Below are 25,652 nucleotides of genomic sequence, written 5' to 3'. Positions count from 1 at the left end.
AGGTCCATCTGCAGGCTGGGTTTGAAGGTACGTCAGGATGTAATGAAAACCTGAGGTGACCAAAAGATTTGTGAATCCACCAGGCCCTGAAGTCCACAGAGGTGCATAATTAGGCCAGCAGCCCTAGGGTGAGGGCAGGAACAGAACCAGTACTCAAAAAGAAAAATTACTGTCTCGTATGAATTTCAAAGCAGACCCCTATAAGACAAGCCATGTTTTAGTAACTGAGACACTGGTCTAACTTGATACTGTTGCTTTTCAGCAGGCGCGGGCACCACTGTGTGTAAGCAGTCATCCTCAACAAGTGGGTTGCACAAATACCATTACTGTGGTTATCTGACTGTGCCCTTTCACACAACTGAATGAAATGGAAGACAACCCACATACATTAATACGTTGTACCTTTTCTGCAGGATGTTCTGGCATCACATTAAGTGCTATTTCTAGAGACTGCCTGCAGCAGATTTAAATTCTGCTTGGGTTGAATAAAGGGAAGATAATGTTACTTCAATCTCTTCAAGTCATCTGGGTTTTGTTTTGATCATATTTCAGGAATATTCACATGCTTTCCATATAGACTGTACGAGTATTTTTGTAACATAAAGTTCTCCTTTCTAAGGTCATTTATTTTGGATTCAGTGCAGCCTTGCTGATAAACAGGAGACGAAGGGGCATGAGAACTTATTTCTCCATTTTATCACAAACTCTGAGCAACAAAATGTACTCCCCAAGTACTAAGAATAGTTTGGGGCCAAATCTTACATATGGAAATCCCCATGACTTTTAATTAGCAGAGTCAAGAACTACAGGGCTGGTCTCTCAGCCACCTCTGTACCCCTGTATAAGATTACTCCAGGGCACAGCTGAGGCTGAAGCACTCCTGCATCCATACCACAGCTCTGTGGGGCACTGTGTCTGACCCTTAGCATGGGGGTACCCCTAAACCTGTATAACTCGCAGCCAGTTCTTTGCATTACACACAGCACTATTTGCTCCCATATAAATGGCACTGCTTGGCTTATGTGACTGTTTATCACTGTCACTCAAGATAAAAAAAGGAAGGGAGATAACCATGTCCTGAGTTGTCTAGGCTCCAACAGCTGGCATTGAATGGCGCCATCAGGTTTCCCTGACCATCTATGTAGGCATGTATGATACTCTCTGGCATAGGCCAAAATCCATTGATGTCATCTAGGATAGAAATAGCTCCACCCCTCAATCCTGAGCCCATCTAGTCCTAATCCCTTGCACTGCTTAGATCCACGGGTACTTTCATTCCCTCCATCTCCACCTCTTGGAATGCTACAGGACCCCTTCCTAGATATCACAGAAAGTCCTGAGTTGGACCCACAACGATCATGGAGTCCAGCTCCTGGCTCCACACAGCACCACCCACAATTCAAACCTTGTACCTGAGAGCAGTGTCCAAATGCTTCTTGACTACGGCACTTGGGGGCATGTCCACTTCCCTGAGCAGCCTGTTCCATTGCCCACCCCCCTCTGGTGAAGAATCTTTCCCAAACTCCCAGCTGACCCTCCCCTGATGCATCTCAGTTCTTGCCAGATTCTCTTTTCAAACAACACCGGGCTCCACACTTAGTCACATCTCCCCTCTGAAGTAGAAGAGTAAACAACCTAAGCTGTATGAAAATTGTTGCTGGCCCGAACATGACTCACCGGGAATGAAAGCCAGGCTCATTAATTACTTTCTGCAGAGCATTCCCCAAAGTGCATTATTCATGCTGAAGTCCTGAGCGCAGTGTGGTTTCTGAGGCAGAGATGGGAAGACCTTTACTGGACTGCATGCACTGAGCCTTTGGACTGAGCATGCACCGACCTGCAGGGGAGGAGGGATGGATATTACACAGAGCTCAGCGTGACTGGTGCTAATAGAAGTGCTGTCATAATCCTAGAGGGAGTCATAATTCCATATGCAAAGAAGTCAATGGGAAGCAGGCAACCGAGGTGCAGTTATAACTTGTGATGCTCACCTGCTCTCTGCTCTTATCGGTAGCCAGGGCCTCTGACCACATGTTCCCCTGGCCATGCTGTCTTTGTGTTTGTAGACCTCCTGAGCTTACCTGACTGATGCAGTCACAAGGTGATATAACATCATTTATATCGTGTGTTATATCTGCAAGTAATAGGAAATGACTCCATCAATATCTTAGCCTATGTTCACAAAGTAAAAAAATACTCAGTGCTAAACCTTTGGCAATGAGCATATTACAAGACTGCTGCATTATTATTCCAAAGCCCTTTCCTTGATGGTGCAGAGAGGCATTTACAGCTGATGTGAAGGAGCTACACTTTGCGTCAGATTTCCCTCGGGTACTGTGAGAAACTGCACAATAAATGAGCATCGCTGTAACTTAAACAGATACCAGCTCTTCAGAGGAATGAAAATAAGAATGTTGTGCTGATAAAATGTAGCCCTGGCAGCTCTATTATGCTCTTCACAAAGTCTAATAGTTTTCTTCTAACAGGAGCTGTCTTAAAAATTAATGATGCATACTTTCAATGTTATGCCATTACTGATGCACAGCTAAGTGGGCTCAGAAGAGATTGCAGCTGGGCATGTGGGTGGGTAACCAGACGTGGGCATTGCAGTAGCATACCCAGTACTAACAGCAAGGCTGAAATCCTGCAACTCACACTGGTTTTTTTTACCCTTTATATCTGAAGGGTGGTTTACACTACTTGAGTTTACACTGCTAGCATCAATCGATTCCTCTCTAAATAGGAAGTAATGAAGATGTATGCTTATGCCACGCTGGGCTGGCCCAGTGCCCAGGGACAGGGAGCCATGCATTTTCCATTACTGGACACATTCAGTTTCACTGATGGGCAGAATCCTGATTTCATTGTTACTCTTTCCAAATTACAAAGTCTGCAGAGGCAGAATATCCAATCAGCACTAGAAGACTGAAAAATAATAACCCAGGTTTGGCCCACCGGACCAAGCGCTTGGCTTCTCTGGGGGGTATTTTAGTGAGGGCATTCCTACAGGAGCTGTGAGATTTGATACAAAATGAAATGCTTTTCATAGAGTCACTGAATGCCATGGGTTGGGACCTCAGAGCCCACCCAGCTCCAATTCCCAGCAGCTCAGCTGCCCAGGGCCACACCCAGCCTGGCCTTGAGCACCTCCAGGGATGGGGCATATGGACTTTTATCAGCCTTTTGAAGTCTGATCTCCCAGGAAATGAAACTTTCAGAACTCAGTCTTACTTCAATCTTTCTTTCAATGAAAAGAGCACAATATAATGTATGTGGGTAATGAATGTTTGAGTTTACCCAAATTTCAGCTCTTTACAGTGCTGGTCATATGTGCTGCAAGATGCACAGTGAGCTCCAGGAGAATGTTTAATGTATAGAAGTTCCGTTTTTCTTTATTATTTTCCACTGAATTAATGTCAGAAAAGGAAATGAAATTCACTTTATGGTATTTCTTTCTTTTGAAGATAAAAAGTACATGGTATCAGTTTGAATTACGACATCTCACCCTTTTCCTGCTCTTCAGCAGAGGCTGAATTATTTCATGTTCCTCCTCTGAAGTATCCCGCAGCTGTGTAGCTCCACTTACAATAACAACATAGAATCATAGACTCACTCAGATTGAAAAAGGACTCCAAAATCGTCCTGTCCAACCTTCCACCCACCACCAATATTTCCCCACTGACCCATACCCCTTAGTAGTACCATATCTACAGGTTTTTTGAAGACCTCCATGGATGGTGACTCAACGACCTCCCTGGGCAGCCTGTTCCAGCATTTGACCACTCTTTCGGAGAAGAAATTTTTCCAACCTGAAACAGAATCCAAAACATAGCACAAAAAGTTAAATAGGTATCTGTATCTGGGGCACGCAAGGATCTTGACCCAGTTCTGCAGGAGTGAGACGAGCTGAGGCAGGTGGGCAGCAGCTCTGTAGGGCCAGTCTTTCTCTTTGCTTAAATCTGTGCTGCAGCATTGTATGTCATTAAGGAAAATGCATTTCACTGGGCCAGCATGTGCTTTCTGGTTGGTTACAGCAAAGCTCAACTTCAGCATTTCTACCCAGATGGACACTTCAAATAGTTTAATAGTATTTAAGTAAGCTCACACACGGACGTGCAGTTGAAGCCAGCTGAGCTGGGCTGCTCTCACACCTTTCATTCATCAAAGGTATTAGGCAAAAGGAGACCCGTTCTGCAAGAGGTTCAGGTGCATCAGCTTCCAGTACTTTTCAATCTCTCTCACTGGAGTAAGCTTAAATCTTTATTTACATTGTGCCTAAGAATAAATTTGTCAACTCTTCTGAAAAACAGTAAGATCAGTGCGAGGAGCTACGTGTGTTCCTGGTAGAATTGGGAACAATTTGCACATATTTTCCAGCAAAGTAAAGCTGCTTTGTCCCAGAATCTAATGCTGCCCTGGGGGGATTAAGCTGCTCAGAGTTTGCATCCAGTTCTGTGCAGATCCCAGGGAAAACACATTTGCTCATCCTGGCTGCAAATTTTTAGGTGAGAGGTTGAGCTGCTGCTCTGCATTCTGCAGACCAGCAGAACTTCAGCTTCACAACAAGACAGAACAGCGAATCTTTTCACAGCTGCAACACATCGTTTTCCTGAGCAAATAGGAGAGATGCCACGTAATTCTCCATGGTTCTCCACGAAGTGAGGACCAGCATGCTGAGCAGCACGTGGCCCAAAGTCCTTGAATTACTCCGTTCACTCCACTACTCTGTGGTAAAGTGAGAGGGGGCTCCAATCTGGCTGTTTTAAAACCAACTAGTAACACAAACCCCACAACAAAGGAACTAAACAGCAAGCTTCCCTGCCCCCCCAAAATTGTAATCTTCTAAGTTTAGATTTGACATGGGCTTTGAGCACAGGCCAGTTTAAAGAATGTAAGAAGTCCCTTCGGCTTACATCTGTTACATCTGTGGAAGAAAAGAACAGTCAACTTATGAAAATATGAATAATCCAGATTGCTCTCTGGCAGTGCATATTTACTAAACAATGTAAACTCATTACAAATAGTTTGGCTGTAGTCCTCTGAATCCTTCAGTACTGCAGACAGAGAAATCTTTGTCAAATGTAAGTCTTAGATATAGAAAAACTGATGAAAGAGCTGTACAAAATGTTAAAAGCCAGTAGCCATCAAAGAGCGGGCAATATCTTCTGCCTTTTAACCTCTGACCAGTTTCTGACTCCTGAGGATTTCTTTAACTTTTTACATTTCCACCTGTTACCGATGCATATCCAAATATTTTGGGGCAGGTGGATGTGCCTGTCTGTTCCTTTCCCCCTGAGAAATCCATCCCGCAGACGTTGCAGGTGGAAGCCCCAGGTGACGGCAGGCACTGAGGGCACTGCCCAAGTAGTGAGAACTCATTACAGGAGGAACCGAGAGGAGCTCTTAACACTGCCCTGCATACAGCAAAAGGCATCAACGAAGATCCTTTCAGCATCAATAAACCCCGGCAAAGGCGGCCCCGGCACTAGCCCTGCCCCCCGTCAGTGGCATTTCCAGCAGCACGCCTGCACCCGGCGCATTTCCACTCCGTACCAAACGCTGCTGCATATTTACGAGGAGGGGGAGGGTTGGAGCAACAGGTTCCCACCCGCAGCACAAGCTAGAAAGGGGCTGGCCATAGAGCGCATATGAATTATTCAGTACTTTATTTGAAGCGGAGCAAACTGAACCTAAAATAATTGCGTTTTCACTGCTCAGAGTATTGTAACAGATAAAGCGATGCAAACATTTTAAAACACGAGAATGAGGCACAATGACTTCTGCTAATAAGGAGATACCAGGCAAACGCTGGCGAGTGGCAGCACTTCAGTAGCAACTGCAGGACACAGACCAGACGAAGCGCAAGTTTATATAGCATAACGTAAAGACAACTGTTCCGTGAGCTTTCCCATACTGTGAGAAAGAAAAAGATAGATTATGTGTAGACAAACTAGAATAACTAATCCACTGCGTTTGAAAAGTGGTTTTGGATACCATTTTCCAAACAGCATAAATATCACTTGGTTTCTTGATGAGTTTATTGCTCTTTTTGTGTTATTTAGTGTTTTTCTTTTTTAATATTGTATGCAATGAATTTACAAGTCACTGAAGTGCTCACTTTCTTTTAAATGCTTGCATCACTAAATTAGAGCTATGCTAACATTTTCCAGTTGAAATAAATAACAATAAACAAAACTGTTCTCTACAGTAGTAGAGAAAAATTCTAACGTGAAACATGAGGCAAATAAAAACACAACTATGGCAATATACAGTTTTTATAAAGCACGTGAAATCTCAACATACCAATGCCTTTAGGGAAAAAAATATAAATAAATATAAGGTTTTGGCAATGTGTTACCAAAGCAAATGTTATACTGCAGTTTTATTCTGTATGAGTTTAGGAGTTGGCATTTGCTTCTAAATTCCCATGTAACACAACAGTATTCATGCACAAAGAAAAATAATGGCACTTAAATAATTTGTATGTAAAATTGTAACTACATTTCTTTTGATAAAATTACTAAAATGGCAGCAATATATATTTTGCATGAATTGCTTAAGAATGGTGTTGTGAGTTGGACTTTAAAAATCCTTTACATGCAGTAGTTTAATCAGTGAGAATGGAAATTCACTAAAAAATATAAGAAGAGCTAAAGAAGCTGTAATCAGATCCAGCCTTCAGATTGTTCCCTAACCATGTAAAAATGCAGCATTTAGTTTCTAACTGAGGAGAAGTTATTTAGGAATATTTTACTGGTGAAACAAAGAGATGCAGATATTATAGCAAATAATTGTGTCATAAAAAATAATTATGTCATCTAAATACGGACTCAAAACTTCAAAATAACTTGTAACAGTGACCAAGTGTGTAAGCAACTTGGGTTATACATAGGATAGACATAACGTGATTAAAGGATTCAGAACAAGTAGCTGAATTTCCAAAACCATTTGTGGATTATGAACGTAAAACGTCTGGAGTAGGAGGTGAAATATGGGTTCTCTTGACCATATGTGTTTAACCTTCAGTTTTTCATCCAGAGACAGGTAGCAGTGACATGAAGTAAACAGAGTAAAGATCACAAAGCTCAGAGATCCTTGAGCACATTAATGGCCTCTTGAAAGCCTGAATGAGGAAAACACAGAAAAAGCTGAGATCACAAAGGAAATCAAAAGGCAACTCAGAGCTGTACAAAACAAAAAAGTGTTCAATACACAAACAAAAGTTGGTTCATCTCAGTATTTGTATTTTCATTTTGCTTACAAAGTTTCTGTCTAGAGCATTCTTTTGTTTTGTTTTTAAAATAATTTTTATACAGAACAAGTGAAAAATCTGTCCTTGATGATGGCAAACACACACTCAATTTTACCTTTCCACTTACATTTGGGTTTCAAATTTAAATCCCTCAAAATATTGTTTTTGTGGTTCTGGAGAAAGCTATTTCCATTGCAAAAGTGTGTTCATGGCTTTTCAACTAGCTGAGATCAAGTCCTAGCTCTACAGAAAAATAAGAGACAGAATCTGAAGAAACCATTCTCCAGCATTTTAAAATAGTTGACCACACAGTAAATTGGATTAACCCCAATTTGGAACAAGCCTGTAGCAATGAAAAATAGACAGGACAACAGCAGTAACATGATAATATCTACTCTTTGGAGCAAGGCTCTAACAATTTACTAATGCACACAGACCAAAGGTTATCTCCGATCTGATTTGGAAATAAACTTTCCTCCATGGTAAAATAATTTGCTTTATCATTGAGAGATTTAAAAGTGTTCAGAATCTTTTCAATAAAAATACAAATATTTTCCCCACATATCATTTCCATGTAAATGCTTTCAAATTTATGCTATAAGTGTTCCTTCAATAAACCAGATCACGTTATATAACAAAAAGGTATTATTTTAACTTTATATTTTACATTAAGAAAGTACTTGAAAGATAGCTTAGTTTAAATTTCATACTGTATTTTTTGAATCACAAGAGAATTTCCTAAATGTTGGCCTGGGGCAATCCACGTTCTAGAAGAAACAATCTAATAGAGTCCCAGCCCTCGTATACAAAACTGCTGAGAATTATGACTTAATCCCAGTTGTGTGGATCCCCAGTGTTCATTGTGTTCATACAGTATCCTTGCATCAATGTTAGAAATTAATTTCATGTAAAATGTTAGCATTATTATTCTATCAGATGAGTTTTTAGCTTCTCGTTTGCTAAATGGAATTTGGCAACTAAAAAGGTCAGTATCCTACATCAACACAGGAGTAGAGCTACAGGAAGAGTTCTGTAGATGAGTGGCTTGGGAACTTCAGCTCTGCTATTTCGAGCATGTTCTTCCCCAGAGAGGGGTGGGATTGTCTACATATGGATACAAACAGAATGAATGAGAATGTTTTAGTGTTAGAATTAAATGTTAAGGGTCTTAAAATCTTACATGCTTCTTTCATGACACTTCATATGCTTTATCAACATATTCCCTTTTTCTGCTCCAGCAGAATCAAGAAGAGAATCAGAATTACTCTGAATTTTTCAAGCAGTTAACAGGCTGTGAACTTGGTGCATTAGTAACAAACAAACCCTTTTCAGAAGATAATTGTAAAATATATATATAAATATTTTTACTGTCATGAATTACAAGATCCAAGTCTTGTCAACTACATCACTAAATTCCACTCTAAGACAGCTCTTGCTACACAATAAATTTAAAAACTTAAAAGTAATTCTCAAGTGTTGAAGCAAAAACTTATATTCTAAATGCAAGCGCAGTAATACCTAATGAAGAAAAATCAAAGCAAAATTTTTCAGAAATGAAACTGTAGGCATCGATCCAACAGCAGAAGTTATTTTAGCTCTGGTTTTGTTTTTAGATTGCCAACACCAATTATGAATCCATACCAACGGTATTCTTAGAAGTCATACATTAAACGTGGTAAGACAAGGAGGAATGGTTTCTAACTAAAAGAGGGAAGATTTAGACTGGATATAAGGAAAAAGTTGTTTTACCATAAGGGTAATGAAGCACTGGAACAGGTTACCCAGAGAATGGTGGATGCTTTGTGCCTGGAGACACTCAAGGTCAGGCTGGGTGGGGCTTTGTGCAGCCTGATCTAGCTGCAGGTGTCCCTGCTCATCGCAGGGGATTTGGAGTGGGAGACCTTTAAAAGACCATTCCTACTCAAACGATTCTGTTTCTATGATAAATACTTCATGGATAACAGTTTGTTCTCCACTGTTTAAACTTTACCTGCAATAATCAACTTGGTCATTTGTTGTCTAACCTATAAATAAGAAGAAAGTTGTAATTTTATGTATGTTAAAAACTTAAAGTTCTGCCCATTCTGAGAAACACCTTCTCTGTCAATTCTCAGCAAGTCAGAGACTTTGCACATGGAGATAACTATACTCAGTCTGCTGAAACAGACCACATCTGAGGCCATGCCTGAACTGCCTGGCTTTGAAACTGAAGCAGAGCAGATGAAATGCTAGATCTGGGAACAGATCTGCTGAATAGCAGAATACAAAGGCCCTGTATGATAAGCTTCTATGCATACAACAGACTTTCTTCAGGGAGGCAGGCAACTGGTATGAACATTCACCTGAGGGAATTTATCCATGCAAAAAATAGAAGGACATAAAGTATACCTCTGAGACAATGTGCATACTTGGCTACCTGTTAGCACCTAGTTGAAGCCAAAAGCCAGGTTAAAAGACACACAGTTTATATTTTCCTTTTTTATTGGTATATTTTCTATTTGATTTGTATAATGTATAGTTTTATGCTGTTGTGTTTATGTGACCACTGTGTTCACACACCAATATTTTTTTCTGAATTAATATATTTCTACTTATCTCTAAAACAGTTAACTGGAAAGACTTGCTCCTTCCTGCATATTTTATTACTAATAATGTGCAATTTACTAGTAGATCAATAAAACTAGTGTTTTTCATATGTTTTATGTATCCTTAATATTCACAAGATAAGTTTCTTCTATCCTGCAAGACAGTTTACAGTAATGATCCATGCTGTGGGTTCAAATATCTGGCCACAAAACTAATTTTTATTCATTTTGTATGACAGGTCATTTTGTCCTTGGATTAGATCTTGGCACCACAAAGACATCTAACTACCCTATTTCATGTAGTGATATTAAATAACATAGATAGCCACACATTCATGGTTTATGTTTTTAACTCTAGATGAGGTTCAAATGAAATTAGTCGGAAAAATAAAAAAATAAAAAAATTAAAAATTAAAAAAGTTTATTTTAGTCTGAAAGAACAAGAGCCAATTAAAATACAAATTAAAACCAAGTTCTCTGTAGAAGATTTTTTGTATGTAACAAAAAGGAAAGAAAAAAAAAACAATGCCTTACTTGCTGGTGTCCAAAGAAACCAAGGACCTTGGCTTCTTGTTGAAGTTAACCTTGGCTTCTGCTACCTCCTTATTTTGTTCTAGAAGCCAGTTGTCTAATAAGGTGACTCCTCTGAAGACAGTTGATATCATAATCCATAAAATACAAAGGTTATTACAGGTATGTACTGTTATCTTAATAAGAGAAAAATCATTTCACTTTGTAATGAACATACCCAGAATTTTCTTCAGTACCCCGTTAAATCCTAAATAAAAGGCTTACTTCTTTTGCCTTTCTTCAATTTCGAGTGACCTTCTTCTTTCTGCTAACAGAACAAAACAAGTGAAAAATCAGGAAAGCAAACAAAGCCGTAATAGAAGTGAACAGCTCAATTAAAAAGTTGTTTCTAAGTGTTCCTGAGCCTCCAGCCGAGTCTCCCTTACATCTGTGCATCCATCTTGCTAGTGCCAGCAGTAGCAGTGCTGCATTGTGGGCATGCCAAGCAGCCAGCGAGGACTTGCTGCAACCTCCGTAAAGCAGCTTGCATAGCTCAGGTAGTGTAAAGGCCCTTCATACTCTGCATGTGTAATGAGATTTCAAATGGTCATTGTTTGCTTGAGATAAAACATAAGAGGCAAGGGAAGCTGAGTGTAAACAGAGAAAACTGTGTGCAACGTGTGCTTCTGACTTACTTTGTAGAGGGGTTGCACAGTATGTTCTGTTGGCTATTAGCACAAACGATACCTACATATCTATAGATATGTAAGAAAATATAACTGTACTGAGCTTTGGAGGCTTTAAAACCACTCCATCCTCATCAGCCTAATTTCTAGATAGTAAAAGCATTAGAATGTGACTATAAAGAGAAATAAATGGAAGAGATAACTGAGTTTTAAAGAAGCAGAAGTGTAGTCTAGAGATAAATACTAGTAATAATTAAGAATAATAATAAAAAAATAAGAAGAATTTAGATTGCACACTATTGTCATTAGAGCAGAATTTAGAGAAAAACATGATTGGTATTAGGAACCTATTTAATTACTGCTGCCCCTTGTAGTAATGAAAGATCTGAAATACATCAAATAACTGAGAAAATATACTTTTAAAAATTCCACATTGATTCATAAATAGCCTTTATGAGCTCATTTCTACCCAAATAATGCTGAATTCAAGCATGTAAGATGCACGTAGATGCATTTACAGAGCCAATAAGAGTACCCATAGTTAAGTTAGAATACAACTTTTGTCTGTACAGTTCTACTTCAGAAACGTATTTACATTATGTAACATAATTAAAGCATTCACTCCACTACCTTTTAGAGAAGACAAAAGTGTTATTTGAAGTAATACTGGCATAACTGATGGTTAAGATTAATTTTACCAAGAGTGAGCTCAGGAATATTTTTTCATTTTGCTGTTTCAAATGGGACATGATAAAATGACAAAACTTACATTTTCTTTTTCATTTCTTAATTTGAGTTCTTGTAGACTGGACTAAGGGTGCATGTGTGTGGGTCTTTTACCTGTCTTCTTCTGGCAGAGCCTTTCTTTACAGACACTTCCATGTTGCTCTCCTTTGTTGAGTGCATCAGTTCTGAGGTCCCAGTTTTATCACATGTCAAATATTTGTCCCCTGTAAACATCTTAAAGTACAGAAGTTCATACTTTCATTAGAAAAAATACCCACATAGTATTTTGTCTATCAGATCTCACCAACACAATGCACTGTGTTCTGTAGTGTCTGTCACTATCAACACGAATTATAATCTCACTGCTCCTCAAATCAAGTTTCATCTTGATATCCTGACTTGCTCTGTTTAGCAATTGCTGCATATCTTGTCACTCCTCTAGAAGTTAAATGTGTCTGTTAGATGCAACAATCTTACACCCCTTAATTCCCCATGGTTTGGCATTTAGGAACTAATAGATCTGAAAAATTGTGCACAAGGAATGACAAAAAACACCATAATATAACAAAGTAGAGATAAGACACCATGTTACATTTTATAGGTGAGAACACTGAGAAGCACAACACATTTCATCCACGTGTCCTACCCGTGGGACATCACTCCCATAAAAACTGCACTGAAATCAGCTCAGCTATTTGTATTATCAAAATCCAGTAAGAATCATAGAAAATTCAGATTGTAGAGAATGCCTCGAGGTCATCTAGTTGTAACTTTTACTTACAGCAGTGATAACTTTAAAGTTAGATCACATTACTTTGGGCCTCACCCATCATATTTTAAGAACTTGAACCGATAACAATTCTACTACTTTTTCATGCAACTTGCTGCAGTGCTTAATTAAACTCACTCTTAAGATTTTTTTCCTTATGCCCAGTGGGAATCTTTTGTCTTGTGAGTAGTACTTCTAGTGAAATTTAGATTAAGTTTGTATTTGCAAAACCTTCCATGTTTGTCTAAGAGCACACTGCTGCATCCACATGGCAGTCAGCACCAAACAATCAATGAGGTTTGAGATTCCTTCCAGGGACTGCTCATTAATATGGTTTTGCACTGACTGAACACTCAACCTTCACCATATTACCCTTAAATAAATCGTGATAAACTGATAGAACAAACTGTTTTAAAGAAATTTAAACTAATCATCCTGTCTTACAAGTCACAAATAAAAAAAATCTATCTGTCTATCTCAGAGGAAGAAGTAAATCACCTTCCTTTCCAGAACAAAAAGAGCAGCACTGGTTCAAAACGTTAGTACATGCTGTAGAAATTTTAGACAACTATATTGAGAATGATGGTAGAACACGATGGAAGCCCTCCTCTTTATCACTCGTTGTTTTAGAATATGCTGAGTTTGTGAGAACCAGTGATGATGAGTGCTCTTTACTGTACCTGCTCACAGACAGAGCTGGAGTGAAGACAGGTTGCCTTAGCAGTACAATCCTTAGAACAGCGGGATGCTTTGCTTTCATCATTTTTGGCAACACACAGTGCATCATTTAAGATGGATTCCTGAATATTTAACCGTGGTCCTTCATTTGATTTCTTTGTTTGTTGCTGTGATAAACTGGAATTTGTCATTTCATTCTCCAATTTACAAATCTGCAAGAGTACTGTCTTTGACTGGTGTTGCTTCCCAAGAACTTGTGTGGCATTTTGACTTGCACAGTTTTTTCCCCCTCTTGAACTGGAAGATGCATGTGTATTTAGTTTTGGACTGATACCAGATTTCTGAAGCACTGGCCTAACACCCTTATGCAAGGAGGGAGAATTTGCCTTATTGTGACTGACTTCACTTGAACTCCAACCTGCAGCTGAGTTACTGGAAGAATCAGAATTAGTCATTTGTCCACTGGACTCTGTTTTCCACTGAAATACAGATACATCTTGTTTTATATAGGCTTTCTCAGTACTTGTATGAAGCAAGCTGCTGCGAGTAGCAGGTTTATAAACCTGAGTTAAGTTGGACTTGCAAACAGTCAACACAGAAGATTTAACTCTTTTTACCGGTGATTGTCTTTCAACACTTTTTCTTTCCTTCCCATCATTTTGATTTGTGGTGTTTCCATTCATCTGCAGCAGCCTTCCTTTGAAAATTGGTATAATTTTGCTGACCTTTTTTGGAGAGAGTTCAAAAGCTGCTCTTCCAGGCACTCCGAAGGGCCTCTGAAGTGGTAGCTCCGATATTCCTGGTATTTGCCTATTGATAAATTTCTCAGTTACTTCAATGCTAATCTTCTCCGGACTTTTATTGCTACTTGAAAAAGTGTGCGGTTTTGGCTCTTTGATCCAATGCTCCATCCAGTGGCTGTTCTCCGTACTGCGTGAGGAAGAAATGCTAGCCAAAGTCTGTTTCCTTGGAGGCATATGGGTCAGGGATACTACACAAACCATCTCACCAGCCGATTTCGTAGGCTCAGTTTGTATTTTCTGCAATATAAGGAGAGCCGTTAAACTCAATTAATTGAGATTAAAAATCTGATAGCAACACCTAACGTATCCCTATACAATATATACCTGACTCACATCACAATATGTAACCATACAAATTCCTGTTTTCAGTTATGACAATCTGTATTTCTAAACAATATTTTGCTGTAACCATAACTGAAGATTCATTTCCTCCTTTTCTAGTTCTTCTGTTTATAAACTATGCTGGAACATTGTATTTCTCAGAAGGAAAGACTTAAATTACAGACATTATCATAGAATCATAGACTCAGAAGCACAGAATGGTTTGTGTCGATAGAAATCTCAAAGCCCACACAGCCCCACCCCGTGCTATGGGCAGGGCCCAGCAGCTCAGCTGCCCAGGGCCACATCCAACCTGGCCTTGAGCATCTCCAGGGATGGGGCACCATAGCTTCTCTGGGCAGCTGTGCCAGTACTTCACTGCCCTTTGAGTGAAAAAATTCCCCACACCTAATATAACTCTCCTCTCTTTTAGTTTAAAAACATTCCTCCTTGTCTTATCACTACCAGACCATGCAAAAAGTCTGTTATTATTTTGTTTAGTGATTCCCAATTGGGCAATGCCCTTTCGAAGGGGTCTGCAGAGGGTTTGTCTGACAGCATCTGCATCCTGAACAAAAGACATCTGGATGCCTATAAAACCTGCAGATGACAAGGAGGAGCCATCCTAGCTTCGATCACTGAAGAAACACAAACTGTGTTCTGAAAGAGGATTATAGAGTCTCAGCAATTTCTGTCAGTATCTTTGTTCAGAATTACTTCTTTCATATACTACTACCCAGGAAATTTGAGTTTAAGCCTTTGTGAAAACTCCAGTTAAGAGTGTTGTGCCTGCTTTCCATCATCAGTCAGAGTAAATCGAACAGCTTGAGTGTTTCTAAATGCCTAAGTTTGTGCAACTTTATTCTTTTCTTAGTTTGCCTTTTAGAAGTAATTTACAGAATATTTTAAAAATTGTTATTATTTTGGAAGTAGTGTGAGAAAGTTCTGGAAACTTGATTGTAAAATAAGGATGGTAGAACAGCGAACACTGATGGCAACAAATCAGTACTATAATATTAACTCTAATCCTAATGCTAGTTTCCTTTTTAATGTATTTGTCAATTGAACAACATAGTGATGTAAAATAGAAATGCAATATCACATTATACATTTATTAAAAAGAAGACAGTTGATCACTGTGAAAAGTACACATTCATGCTGTCACTGAGTTCTGAATATGACAAAACTTACTTCAGACCATAAACAGAATACATGCCGTTACTATTTTTATTAAAAACAAAACCCAAAAACCTTACACATGCTGGAGTCCTGGAGAGTTCCTGCGTAGCATAAAGTGCTTTACTTGTCATCCTTACTGGAAATCCACAAAGATGTGGAAACTTTGCCTTCACATCAGAAATAAAAGAGCTCAACACACTTTCTGAATCAGTTCTAGGGAAATACTGCACTGGCTGACTTCGGATGCATCTCAGTGGGTACCTGAGTAGTGTTCAGGGTTACATAACAAGGTTCTTTGTATTTTCACACTTATGAATCACTTTCCTTTGGGAAAACAAAACCAAAACCATAAAGTATGTCTGAAGATTTTTTTCAAAAAGGTGAAGAAAAGCATCCATGTACTTTTGTAAGTGACTGAAGCTTATGGAGTTGCAGGACTTCAAACACTCTAGCAATGATATGTAACCTTTAGTCTAGACTTTCCTAACAGGAAAACTCCCTTTCAAGTAAATCTTTGCTAACCTCAGCTAGTTTTACAAAAACAATGCATACTATTAATTTAACTGTTACTTTTAACTCGCAATTCAGAGTGGCATTACCATGTTTACAGAAGCTGAGAAGCAATCTGATCTACTTGACTTCCTATTATTCAACTCTAGCACAAACAGTTGTAATGTTTTGTTTCAGTTTGTCTAATGAAACAGCTGCACTGATCCCTATGAAGTTGTGGAAGAAGAAAATTTAGAAAAACAAAAATTTAGGTCTTAGGATGAGTAGTAGAGAACATGTAACAAAAAAGTATTCTTAAAGGATACGTAAATAACCTTTCCCCTATTGGCTTGAAGTAAACACTCAAGTATATTTCTCTCTTCTCAGCATCCTCTGGAAGGATATATCCATACTAAGAAAAAAAAAAGAAAGAAAGAAAAAAACCCACAAATGTGCATTACAAATATAAATTCAATAAACACAACGAAGAGAGGGAAAATACAAGAACAGTGCTTTTTACCAGATTCTTCCAGTGCATCTGAAATTCTTCATACGAATGGAAAGGAGATTCTGGAGGAATTACATGGCTGATGTTTATGATCTGACCCATTTTCATGCTGTGCACAAGCGAAAAAAGATGCTTATAAAGGATATCATAAAACTCATTTGAAAATACATTGGACTTGAAGAGTCAGGCACTGGAATGGGCTGCCCAGGGAGGTGTTGGAATCACCAGCCCTGGAGATGTTCAAGGAGCGTTTAGATGCTGTACTGAGGAACATGGTTTAGAGAGAACTATTGGTGATAGGTGGACGGTTGGAGTGAATGATCTTGTAGGTCTTTCCCAACCTTGATGATTCCATGATTATTTGGCATTTTAAAGCATTTTTGTATTATTCTCCAGTTTTGAAAACTAACATCATTAGTTCATCAGATTACAACAGAGCAATAACAATGTTTACTAAAATATGGAAAAAAGCTTGGAACATACAAGGCTGATTTCTCTCATCTGTAATACTTGCTAGCACTGAGTGTAGAACAAACAAAAATGTATCATTACTTCTGAAACTGGTGTGATGAAAATCATAAGTGAAAACTGAGACAGTCAGTGGCAGAGATGAAAATATCTTTAAATTTACACTTTCTTCTAAAATTATACTAAAAGTAACATTATTACAACAATAGCAAAGAGACTACTAAAAATGAAATATTATTTAAATGCATAAATTATGATTCACTTATTTTCTTTCACATTTTCCATAAGATTGAGACCTAAAAGTAAAATTTCCTGAATGTAAAATGTATGTGCTCTTATCACTGGTACAAAATTCACAATTTGTATGGCAAACCTTCCAGGAAATGTTTGTTTCTGCTGGAATTTAAACAAACGCCTACCTTGGCAAAACGTAGCACCAGTTAGTTAATATGAAATGTCTGTCAATAACTGTGTTTTCATTGCTGTCAAACAGCTTTATAGTGTTTGCTGAAATATCAAAATCTCCAAGCTTAAAATAGAAAAAAAAAGTTATTTGCAAATATCTCCACAGTTGTACAAAACTTAAAATATCAAAACTAATTGTATATCACAATATACTGAAGTTTATACATTATTCATTTATAGCTCCCACAGACTGCTTGTGAAATAAGATACATCCATTATTAAATTGCATACTCTCTTATGTTAAAGTCCACATTTCCCAAGGCATATGTAAAAGGCTTAAAGGTAATTTAAATCCATGAAATTTAAATGTTAAGTGCATTAATAAGCGTACAGAACAAATTCCTCAAACTAAGAGCTGTCTCACTTTCATGCAGTTTTTAAAATTAAACTCAGAAACCCTTGCTTGACAGCATAGGAAATGCATATGCCTCTCTGCTTAATCAAGTGCCAAGATCCCAGCAAGAGAATTAGAGGCACAGAGCTTTACCTTGTGAGGAGTCAAAAACCAAGATTCTCACAAAGGAAAAATTTGGCTGTTAGGGCCAATCTAACACAGAGATTTAAAAAAACATTTTCTCTATCCATGGTCTAACATGGTTTGCATTTATTAACTAATAAGTAAATCTGTCCATTTCTGTTTTAGAATAGTATTCAAATGGTCAAATTGACAATGAAGCCACACCACGATCCCTTTCATTGATGCCGTTTCAAAATGACACAAAGACAGCTTTAGTATTTATGCTGTCCAATTAGGTCACAAAACAAATCTTATTTTTTTCTATTCTTAAAAAGTATTTGGGGAAGCAATCAGAAAGTCTGGCAAATATGCCTCTGTATGCACGGGCACACCAATATGGTCAATTTTTAACCTCAGTGATTCCTTCTTGAACCATTTATAAAGCTGCATGACACTGACTGCTCCTGTGTTTCAGAAGCTGCATAGAAAACAAAGCAAATTCCAGGAAAAAAAAAACAACAACATCCATTTACCTTATACATAATGCTGACGTCTTACCCGTAGCTTCACTTTTAATATCTTACTCAAAACTGATTATTCATTACAGTGAGATTGTGAATAGCTTTTAGAAAACACTCCTATAAGGAAATCTGGAAAGTAGTCAGGAATCTGTTTTATGAAGATGCTTGGTATGCTTGCTCAAATGTATGAATATAAAAAAATACACATTATGCACTCAAAACAAGGTGATAGAACTTAGGCAGTTCAATCCCCATCATACTAATTGTTAAGTCACCTAACAAAAAATGGAGATAAAAGTTAGGAAGGGAAGTAGAAATAACCATAGAAAATATAACTGTTTTATACCTCGGGGGGTGGTAACCGAACTGAGCAAGCCTCCACACTGATGCAAAGCTGTGTCTCTGACACATTGATGTCTAGAACTAAAATAAAAACAAAGTCCAAAGCACTGTTCTGAACTATAACTCAACCATTAGATTGCTAAACCAAAGCCATTTATTTAAAGCCATTGTTTGTTCAAGTCTTGAGTTTAAAAAACAAATCTCAGCGTGGATATAAAAATTAATTGCATTTTAACAGTGAAAATAAGCCCAACAACTAATCACAATCCATACACTCCCTGTGAACTCAGGGCCACCCATGCAATCGGAAGCTTGGAACCCATATGTCTGATACAAAAATATACATTTTCAAAGCAAACATATTTAACATAAAAATTTCTATTGGCTGTACTGAGTCACCGATTTCAGCATTACACATCCAGACATGATCAGTACCAAGGGCTATATGACCAGGGCAAGCACTTACTGATGTTTCTCTGGACTACACATCCACCTGTAGTGCACAGACTGAATGTATTACATTTCTGAATATATATTCCTGGTGCTGTAAATTTGATGACAATATGTGTGCCTGTTGTAAATTGGTTTGATGGCCCAAAATGTAATCTTTCATTTTTATACTGGAGTTTTAAAAATTAATTTTGTATTTTCTGCCATAGTTAAGCAGCATGCTTTAATTTTGCTAACAGCAAACCCCAGACAGTCACTTTTGTTCCCTTTCCTATCTATTGTTATTGGGCTTCCATGCTGTAATTTTAGACCAGAGCATTTAGTTGTAATAATCATAATGTTTTAACAGTAGGCTTTAATCTATGGCCATAAATTAACAGTAGAAAAAGTACTTTTCTGTGGGTAATTTTTCAAGCGTTCAGATAAATTGGCAACAATTATATAAAAAAATAATAATCTGCCACCAAGTCTATTTTGTCTGAGATTACTTCAGAATGACAAATAAAAAAACACTGTTTTAATAACAGTATAGTAACAGTATTGTGGCATCATTGTAATTTCACATAATTATGCCTTACTCACTTACACAAGCTTACTCCTAACAGAAAACTGTACTTACCAACTGCATTTTGCCTTCCAGTTTGAGATAAAAAATCTTTTCCTTAATAAACAAAACAGATGAACATTATTTTCTAAACCATATGCCTAATGTCTTTTTGAAAAAAAAAATTAAAAGGAGAAATTAGTTGCATTTGAAAATAGGAAAAACTACCACCAATTAACTTTCCACTGACTAAGCATGTTAAACATAAAGGAATTGAGATGAAAGTATATTAACAGATCAATATTTACAGTTTTTTTTTTTCTAAGAAGGAGTTCATATACAGAATTACTTTTAATTGACTAAAGAGTGAATACATTTCTCAAACTCAAAAACAGATCTGTATAGCCCTACTATATATTTTATTATCTATCATGAATTTTGCCAGATTTAGCAACGAGTATGATCAGACACGCCACATGCACCAGGGGCACGTTGCTGTTTGTCAAAGTTTCACTGAAGTGAGTTTTATATCAGCTACCATCTAGCTTTCTATCTGTTATTCCTGAATAAGCTGATTTCAGAGAACTGTATGTTTTGAAGACATTGAAAACAAGAATACTGCTAATCCTGTGGCTGGAGACAAGATAACAGCATGTACACTTTTCTCAGTGTATACTTTGAATGATCTACATGATTACTTTGCTTAGTAGGAGCACACCACAGTATCTGAAATGTGTCTATTTTTTCCATACTTCTGTAATTCACAATTATACTAAACAGTATAGAGATGCCAGGCAACAGAACTTACATCTAAAAAGATAAAAATGAATAGAAGGAGATATGTGATAGGAAAATGCTTCTGAACAGAAAAGCATAATCGACTGCGAAAGTTCTATTGAAGAAAGCATAGACCTGAAAAACAATGTTCTTAGAAGACACTGCTGCAGGGGAACTGTTAGTACATGGCTCAAACAGTGATCGAGCACCTGCTGCAGGGGTGTGGCTGTGCCAGGGAGCACAGACAAATTGTTTGCTCCTGTGCTCCCCTTGTGCTCAGAAGGGGTAGACCCAGGGTGGAGCCATGCTGGTCTCATATAAGACCTGGCCACTGAAGGGAGGGAGAGCTTTTTTTTGGTTGTGGCTATTCTCTGATGGAGGGTGCTGCATGACTTGAGAGCCTCTGCACCAGTTGGGTGAGTTCAAGAGGTTTTTTTTTTTTTTTGCATTTTCTATATGTAACTTTTGGTCTACCTGAAAATACTTTGTCTAATAGTACCAGGAAATGGTCAGAAGCAATTTCACTTCTTTGTGAGCAGAGAAGTGTGTGACAGTGTCTGGTTTTGAAATGATTAATTCTGTATGCTGTATTCAGTTAAAATAATTATTTAGTCCATTATGAAGAAAAGATAAAAATGTGGGTGTTATTTTTTCTTAGAACTTGAACAAAGTAACAATAAAAATGTAATTAAAGAAAAAAAAGATAACTATGGAAATAATAGTTATAGAAGTTAAATTAAGGAAAGTAAATGCAACAATAAGAAGCTGGAAACTAAATGTTGGATTCCACACCAGGATGAGTGGATTACCTTGTACCAGGAGATGACCAGCCTTGTTCCACCTTGGTGCAAGTCTTGCTGTAAGTGTGTAGGAGAGGCAGGTTTGGAGAATGGCTGAGTTAACTCTTTGTGGTGCTTCCAGCTGATAACATCAGTGAGAAAAGGGTGGGGGAGGGGGCTGGAATTATTCAATATATCTTTTGCAAAGGCTTCAGTCAATTTTAGTGCTGTTACCATAGAGCCAAATCCCAGTGTATGTTAAGCCTCTTTTCATCTATATAGTTACAAGTTAGCACAGTATTTGATGCAGACACTTAAATTTTGTGGCTCATCAAAGTATGGTGCACTGCAATTCATTTTTCTTAGAAATTGTAACTTCATTGGGAGAAAAACTGTAGGGAGTTCTCTATTAGATACACTTCTTCCATTCAATAGCCACAGATTTCAAGACTTAATTATTTCCTGTTAAATTCAAGATCCTCTTTTGCAATCACTGGAGCAGTGCATGCATAAAGTTTTGTTCACCTGCCATGCTGCTTTATGTAGATGGCTCTGTTCTGTATAGCATGCTGTGGGTAGTTAGTATTAGTCAGAAGAAAAAAAGGAAGCTTAAAAAGAGGTGAAAGTGCACATTCAAGAGGATGTTCCTAATGAGATCCTGCAAGGGTGTACTTGCAGCACATGGTTGAGTTATTAAATATAGGTGTTACTACAAACCTGGTGGTGATGGAAAATCTAGCCATGACAGGTCTGTTACACAAATAAAACCAAAGCAGTTCTGCAAGGTAAACTAACTCAAGCAATGTATCTCAAAAATCCAGATATGTATTTTCATTTCTGGATGGAAGAAAAAACACCCACAAACCTATGACTGGCTGTGCCAGACCTACTGGCTTTAATTGCAATTTGCTTTTGTGAGCTAGCAATTTTAGTACATCCACACATACATTTATGAAATCCAGAAACAATGCATACTGAAAGACAGTAAAGCATATACAGAACAGCCTGAAACAGAAACTGTCGTGTTTCTGGGTTCTGTTTCTTCTGTGCTTTCATTTTGCTTCTGAGACACCCAATCCTATCTGGGCTGGGGAAAAGCAAAACATGAATGGAGAGGTATTCAGCTCTCCAAACACTTCACCAACTGAAACTACAGGACACACAGATCTCTTCTGCTGGTTTGAAGCTCTTTGATCTATCTTTGCCTCAAGGTCAATTGTTAATGCTCTTAAACAGGATTAGGAGCCCACTGCAGCAGAAGAATCTAGTTAAATTGTTCAGGGAGATTTCTTGAAGCTTTTGACTAAGTATGCTTATTGTACTCAGATTCAGGAGACGCATTCTGACAACAGAAGGGGCTTTCTTTAATGTTTTGTGACTTCTATTCTGTAGAGCAAATTGCATGCCCTATCAAAAATATTCATCATTGTCAACAGCGGTCACAGAAATCTAACTATCTGAAGAACTGAGACATCTTCCAGCACTTACAGTAGCTCCTTGTCTCTCTGCATATGCTTCACATAATCCTGATTTGTAAAATGGTATCTAAAAGATAAATAGAAAATTCAAGTGTCTGAAATAGAAGAGCATTTCATCAAATCATAGGTTTTGGCCTATGGGTACTCTGTCTCAGAAAAGCATACTATACAATGTGCTGTTTAAGTATTCTGTACTTTATTTTAGCTATTACTCCCTTTTATGTTTAGGTGTTTGTAATACTGTAATATCATTTCTTGCTGAAGATGCAATACCACATGAGCAAAAGACTGCCCAGAACAAAATGGCACAACGTGCCCCTGCTACTCTCCTTGTGGTATCTTACCAAGGTCAGTTCTGTTCCACAAAACATTCACCCCCTGAAACTTACTCTTGGTCCTCAAGCAGAACCCTTTGTAAAGAAGTGTGGCTAAATCTAACTACATATACTTATTTATGCAATGATTACTGACCGCCATTACAACTGCAATTTGATTTAGTGTTCCAATAACAGGTGCAGAAAGGACCTCCTGATACAGGAATAGTAGCTGTCTGTAAATTAAAAAAAAAATTAGGAAAAGCTTCAAAAATAAGATTCTGTTTTTAGTTTACCTTTTTCCTTCTTTTGAAAAAGACAATACATGTGATCTGTAATCACTTTCCAGTGGTTCAGTGTAATGTGTCAAACAAATACAGTGTACTTTTAACCCACCCACAGTGGTCTAAGACACAGATTACAGGCCTTTGGGGAATTTATAGATCTGCCTCAAAGCATTTCATCTGGCAGAATTTCTCATTTCTTCCCTTTACAGGGAGTACAACAACTCTTTTTGAGTACCAGGGGATGTACACATAATTTGAGTGTTCTGTTCACTCTCAACATACAGAAAGTATTACAATGTCTCAAAAGATGTACCTAAAGTATTCCAAATTTGCATGTTAAAAGAATAACTTTAATCATCAGTTCCAAGTAGGTTGTTGGTTTTAACTGATGACATTTAAAAGCATAATAGCATTTTCTCCAATAGCCAGCACATCACCCATCAAAAGCAAATTACTTTGAAAAAATCTTATAATGTTTACTGCTAATAAGAATTGTGCTGATTTTTTATTACAATTAACTCTAGTTACACTAATAGCAAACATTAGTAGCTTCTGAAAATAACTCTCAAAATTAATTACCTGCAGACTTTTATCTGTGTGCTCCTCATCTCACTTTCTGGTATCTGGGGGCTCAGTGTTATTGTAGTGGTACAGAGTTTCTGCAGATCTGGCAGACTGGTGAAGAATAGAGACTGATGCCTTCTGTCATTCATGTTATATTGCTGATTTCCCCAAGACAGAACCTGGATCTTACAAGAATGAATTGCATTCTTCTTTAAAGGCAGGTATTTACAGAACTTTAAGTACATGATATTGGGTAAATCAATAATCAGTTAATTATCTTCTGACAAGATTGGATGGGTAATATACAATTACTTGGTGAACTCAACATACTTCTGTTATAAATGTTCTATACTTTTTTTTTTTTCAAGAACCAAAGTATTAGGAGTAAAGACAAGGGTGAAATAATCTTTTACGTCTTGAGTCTATTTTTGGGCTGGGATTTTTTTCTGGGATCCAAGAGTTGAGGAATCCTTCTGTGAAGTTTGTCTCCTACTGTCTGGCAAGAAATTTTAAGTGTCAGTAGTTCAGCAGCGAGAGAGACCCTCACCAAGTCATACAAACATGGTAGACAGCCTGAGAGAATGAAAACCATGGGAACACAAGTCTACAATGGAGTTCTCTTCCTTCTTCCCACACTAGGCCCGCTCCCTGGTGTTACAGGAGGCCTGTATACTCCTTGCTTAAATCCACTGCTCCTCAGGTGACAGGTCGATGCTGTATACTTGCCTACGTGAAAGGCAGTATCTTCTTACACAGCACCACAATCTGTACCGATTCAGAATTGCATTAAGGTATGCTGCCCTCCTGTTATCACACTCAAAGTTATGCAGAACAGCATTTTTTCCTCAGAGGAAACAAGGCACACCTGTTCTTTGGAGTGGAAGGTGATTAGATACATGGTGGTTCTAAAGAAGCTGTATCTCACACCCTAAGCTTTGCCTTAAAACAGGAATAGACTACATTTTGTGTGCAAATGTATGAAGCACTGTGGGGCTCAGGCCACAGTATTACCTTGAATTACATGTGAATGGATATTTTATGGAGAGTTAGAATGCACAGCATGTGTATGTTGATTGCTGTAGTGCTGAACATGTCTGTTGCAACTCTGTCATTTTTGGAATTTTTCTAAAAAGTGTTGAAAAGAAGAACCAAAATAGCCAGAAGTTCATACAGAGGATGTGATCCTAGTCCTCCTCCTTACTATTTCTCCCACAAACAGACTGAGAGAGCAGTCAGTGTAAACTGTTATAATTCCATTGTGATTTACACAATTGAAACAGCAATAACTATGTCAGGACTATACGCTGAGCAGAGACAGGAGTTTCTTTCCTGCCACAGGCTTGCTCTTCAAAATGCATTATCAGTGAGATGCAGCAATGCTCCCAGGTTTCATGAGTGTGAATAATATGAAGTTATAGTTATTACCTGGCTTTCTGTTACATGCCTATTCTATGAGTTTATGTACTGCAGCACAGTCCAGGTGCAATGCAGAGGGAATAGAATATTTATGACAAAAAGTACACAGTTTTATTATTCAAAGGAAAAAAACAGCCCTTCACTACAGCAGAGTTCTCAAAGTGCTCCAAAGTGGAAAAAGGGAGGTTGGAAATCTACTTCATATCCAAGGGGAGCCACCAGCAATGCACACCAAAAGCAGCAGTTTCAATGGTTTCAAAGCAGTTTCTCCCACCCACCTCCAG

The 25,652-nt window shown here is 38.0% G+C and overlaps 1 protein-coding gene across 1 annotated transcript; it reads right to left on the bottom strand.

Moving 5' to 3' along the window:
- Nucleotides 1-6,703: 6,703 nt before the first annotated feature.
- On the bottom strand, nucleotides 6,704-24,101 carry CUNH18orf63 (chromosome unknown C18orf63 homolog). The gene is made up of 14 exons (XM_065751868.1): nucleotides 23,968-24,101; nucleotides 23,259-23,337; nucleotides 22,798-22,854; nucleotides 21,340-21,451; nucleotides 19,829-19,870; nucleotides 18,764-18,840; nucleotides 17,394-17,503; nucleotides 16,519-16,615; nucleotides 16,325-16,410; nucleotides 15,587-15,770; nucleotides 13,209-14,246; nucleotides 11,874-11,993; nucleotides 10,586-10,672; nucleotides 6,704-7,123 (listed from the first exon to the last, which is right to left on the bottom strand). Exons 1-13 carry the CDS (start codon nucleotides 24,099-24,101, stop codon nucleotides 10,616-10,618), a joined length of 2,193 nt encoding a protein of 730 aa, XP_065607940.1. The 3' UTR covers nucleotides 6,704-7,123; nucleotides 10,586-10,615.
- Between the last annotated feature and the right edge of the window lie 1,551 nt (nucleotides 24,102-25,652).

Source organism: Cyrtonyx montezumae, unplaced genomic scaffold (assembly GCF_038088225.1).
Source record: "Cyrtonyx montezumae isolate F1298 unplaced genomic scaffold, pur_monq_1.0 scaffold_8, whole genome shotgun sequence".
In the NCBI taxonomy this organism is placed as follows: Eukaryota; Metazoa; Chordata; class Aves; order Galliformes; family Odontophoridae; genus Cyrtonyx; species Cyrtonyx montezumae.
The sequence above is the reverse complement of the archived record's forward strand: the minus strand, read 5'-3'. Positions and strand labels throughout refer to the sequence as shown.

Excerpts from the sequence above, each read along its gene's own strand:
- CUNH18orf63 (XM_065751868.1), bottom strand. The coding sequence starts at position 24,101 with ATGAATGACAGAAGGCATCAGTCTCTATTCTTCACCAGTCTGCCAGAT. Across the intron at positions 21,452-22,797 it reads CAGAGAGACAAGGAGCTACT|CTGGAAGCACCACAAAGAGT; the intron begins GTAAGTGCTGGA and ends TGATGTTATCAG. Across the intron at positions 14,247-15,586 it reads TCTCCAGGACTCCAGCATGT|AAAATACAAACTGAGCCTAC; the intron begins GTAAGGTTTTTG and ends CTTATATTGCAG.